This window comes from Aptenodytes forsteri, unplaced genomic scaffold, assembly GCF_000699145.1.
Source record: "Aptenodytes forsteri isolate BGI_AS27 unplaced genomic scaffold, ASM69914v1 Scaffold176, whole genome shotgun sequence".
NCBI classification, from domain to species: Eukaryota; Metazoa; Chordata; class Aves; order Sphenisciformes; family Spheniscidae; genus Aptenodytes; species Aptenodytes forsteri.
This window is the reverse complement of record NW_008794853.1, coordinates 414610-418303: the sequence shown is the minus strand read 5'-3', so window position 1 is coordinate 418303 and position 3694 is coordinate 414610. Positions and strand designations below refer to the sequence as shown.

Here is a 3694-nt window from a genome sequence, read left to right as displayed (position 1 = left end):
TCCGCCAGCGTGGAGGACACGCCATCACCCTTGCGTGCGAGTTCGTTACGCAGTCATTATTTTAACTAGAAATACTTGATTAGGCTTCCGACCTGTGTTCCAGGAGTTCTTTGAATGCACGTTTTTAATGCAACAAAAGCATACATTTTGGTAAGAAGAACGGTCAGACACTGAAGCAGAGACCACCTCCCTAAGCGTTCTCGTCGGGGACGAGGTTTCTTCCAGCACAGCCAAAGCGGCGTATTTTAGTTGTGGGATGTCACGAAGTAACGCAACATTTGTGTTGCAGTCGTTGTGTTCCACCCTTGGCCTTTTAAAGGTCCCTCACATACAGCCACATACTTCGTTAACATGGTTTTGCCCATTTCTCGGAAATCCAGCAACACGCTCTGTGATCTGCGGCCCAGGTCACGGTTAGAGGCGGAATCTGTCGTCTCGAGGCTTTCCTGCTTCCCTTCTCCACAGTGACGCAGTCCCCAGTAGCACATTTCTCCACTGTACATCATCGCCAGTAAGTGAGTGTCACTAAATACACCTGCAAAAATAATTCAGATCAAGTACTTCATTGTTCTAAGCAAGTACACAGCTTGTTAACTTCGATTTTTTTTTTTTTTTAAGTAACACTGGAAAAAAATTCCAAAATGGCAGTATAAGCCTTAAAGAGGTACACCAAAACCCCAAGTTTTAACCACGAGATGGCTGACACTGCCCAGAAGAGAACATGGATCAAGGCCTTGCTCATTACTCTATCCATTTTGCCCCTCCCTAATGCTAAAATCTTTTAAGATTGCCATATAAATACTATTCTGATAATTGTGTTTGCCTATTTATCTTAGAGAATTTCAGTATTGCTTTATAATCCGTTAAGCGCAGGCATGATTATGCGTACTTATGTTAGAATACTTCTGTGCCTCCCACAATTTAAGCCTAAAAGAAGATGCTGTTTGAGCATCATGTTAACTCAGGTTAACCAGCAGCAGCTTTAGTATTTGAATAGAAAGCCACATACATGCCTGTGATCACTGAAAAAAAAAAAAACCCTGCTAAATAAATCTACAAATCAGTTACTGAACTTGGCTTTGCATTGTGGAGCTGAATTGGAGCAATGCCACTTTCAGATGAAATTAAGTAAGAAGGTGCTCCATCCCCCCGTAGCCAGAGTAGAGCTAGTTTTGAGTGTGTACAACGTGGACATCATGTCCTCAGCACCAGCTGTTTAACCTTACAAATCACCTCCTGCTGCATCACCCTACCTGCATCACACTGATGCAGCCTCAGATCCTCATGTAAAGTACTACAGTACGGTACAGCAACTTACTTTATGTAAAGATACATAAAGTGGAGACAGAGAGAATAGAAGTTTGCCAAATCTAACCAATTTGGCATGTACTTTCTACCTGGTCAGTAATTCTGTGTTCATATCTGTGTTCTCCTAAACAGGAGGACCAACATGGGAACATCTAGCACCCTCTGCAGTCGTATTTGTGCTTCCAACATTCGTCAGTTGACAACTGGATGGTTGTAAAACACACATGCTGTGCGTAAAACACCCATTGCCTCAGTTCACTTTCCTCCAGTGCACTCAAAAACAGAAAATGAGCACTGCCACCTCCTAAAATCCATGAGTCAAGAAGAAGGGGGGGAGGGGAGGGCACTTCTGCCTGGTTATCTGTCTCATCTGCGGTTTTTTTTGTTCTAAAAAGTGAGTTTTTGAATACAAATGAAGTCAAACAAAAATACGCAATAAAGCATTTCATAAAGTGGAGCAGTTATTAAGAGGAGCAGGTTGTGGGTTTTTTGGAGGTTTTGGGTTTTTTTTTTTACCTTCACTGAGTAATCTAGCTGTGTCTTTATCTTGAAGTGAGACATCTTCATTTAGCTGAAGAGGGCATCTAAAGCTAAGCATCTTCATCAAGTAATGAACTCCATCATTAAGACACTGAGTACAGTTAAAAAACGAGGGAAAAAAAAACCTTTTAGATAAGTTCTGATTAATTTAACAATAGCCAGAAACACTTCTCACTACGAATTTCCCAAAACCTCATTTAAAAGGGGGGGGAAAAAAAAAAAAAAGCTGTATTTTAAAAGTGAAGAGTATTCACATGCTCATAGAACTTTTTAATCTCCTGTACCTTTTTAAATATGGCAATGTTTTCTTGTAGCCATTCACTCCTTTCTTTTGCTGTATGACAATACATGTAAAGCAGGGCTCCTTTTCTCCAGTAAAGACATTCTAACAACTCTGCACCAAGGATGTTGATGGGCTGAAATAAAATCCAACAAACTGGACTAACCCAAAAGTAAACCATCTGAACTACCCATATACACACTCACACATGCAAACAGTCTTACATTAAGTCTCTAACTTTAGAGGCTGTACTTAACAGCAACGGTCACAGACACAAGCCTAGTATGTTGGATTGAAACTGCCAAAAGCACATGAAATCACAAAATGTCAGCAAGAAAAATTCTGAGCATGCAACAAGTTACTTGAAAAAAATATTTTCAGGAATCACTATTTAAATACAATTAAGACTTGAAAATTTTTCAAAAGATCTTAAATTCTGCCCATCAAAAATACAAATACCACTACCCTGTTTCAGATTTTTTATTTTTAAATAACGAAATAATTAATTCTCTGGCTAAATAACATTAGTACTCACTTCTTCATTTACATTGCATTCCCTCACTAGGTCTTCTGGTTCTGAAAGAATACAAGTAAGTTCTTTAACTTTTTGCAAGGAAGATTCTTCTGGGAAATCTTCATCCACAAGCTGGTTTTCCTCAAAATATGTAATGTCTAAGACAGCCTGTGAAAACAAGAAGATACACAATGTAAAAATGCTACTAGCAAAATAATCAAATGGTGGTGTGCAGTAGCATACAAACTTGTTACAGTTTATAAAACATTACAATTTTAAGGTAAATTTTTAACATTTAGTTTACAAAAGCTGCAAGTTAACAAAACCCTTCCTGTCCTTACAGTACCAGCACAATTATCGACTCTAAGTTATCTTCCAATCCCGACAAAAGCAGCCCCGGACTTCATGGATGTTCACCGCACACACCAAATAACAGAGATCCCTTTCTGCTATACCCTCTTTCCTACACCCAACCCTCTCCCATACCCTACACAGTACATTTTCTTGAAAGGGAGTTCTTAATGCTTTAAATACACTACCTGCGTATAGAGCTGCAAAAGCGCGGAAGGATGTTCTTTCCCTTCGTTACAGAGGTCCTTCAGTTTGTCCAGAGTAGCAGAGCCCTTTGCTAAGAAGGTATCTGAAGGAAGAATATAATGCTTCCTTAGCACTGAAGCGCACTCAGCAGGAGCCTTGCTTACTCTCCCTTTTCACTTCATATGGTTTTATCCATCCTTGCGGTATCTACAAGAGCAGCTGAATAATACAGCATTTAAACAGGCCTGCTGTCCCATTAGACTACACCTTTCACGACTAAATTATGGGCATTCATGGTTACGGTCTGATGTTTCAAAACCAATTCCATACACTCCATTTGCAAAGAAGCCATATACCAAAAGCACAACTTGCTAATGCACAGGTACGCGTTCTAGGCCTCTGCCGCCCTGCTCCGCAGGAAAGTCTCCAGACGGAGGCCTGGGCCGGCAGCAGCCGCACTGCTCCCAGGGCGAGCCTCTTTTCGCAGGAGGGAGAAGCCGAGCCCTCAGCCGCTG

At 40.7% G+C, this 3694-nt stretch overlaps 2 protein-coding genes across 2 annotated transcripts in view; both read right to left on the bottom strand.

The window, feature by feature from the left end:
* FBXO4 (F-box protein 4) overlaps positions 1 to 146 on the bottom strand; it is a 6732-nt gene extending 6586 nt beyond the window's left edge. Inside the window, exon 1 of the mRNA XM_009274553.1 lies at positions 93 to 146. Within this exon, the coding sequence (XP_009272828.1) occupies positions 93 to 146 (54 nt within the window). The remainder of the gene's footprint in view (positions 1 to 92) is intronic.
* The window catches only part of CUNH5orf51 (chromosome unknown C5orf51 homolog), a 4500-nt gene continuing 869 nt past the window's right edge, over positions 64 to 3694 (bottom strand). Inside the window, exons 2-7 of the mRNA XM_009274552.1 lie at positions 3536 to 3691; positions 3182 to 3348; positions 2664 to 2810; positions 2133 to 2264; positions 1825 to 1939; positions 64 to 535 (exon numbers count right to left, since the gene is read on the bottom strand). Of these exons, the coding sequence (XP_009272827.1) occupies positions 246 to 535; positions 1825 to 1939; positions 2133 to 2264; positions 2664 to 2810; positions 3182 to 3348; positions 3536 to 3691 (1007 nt within the window). The 3' untranslated portion in view covers positions 64 to 245. The remainder of the gene's footprint in view (positions 536 to 1824; positions 1940 to 2132; positions 2265 to 2663; positions 2811 to 3181; positions 3349 to 3535; positions 3692 to 3694) is intronic.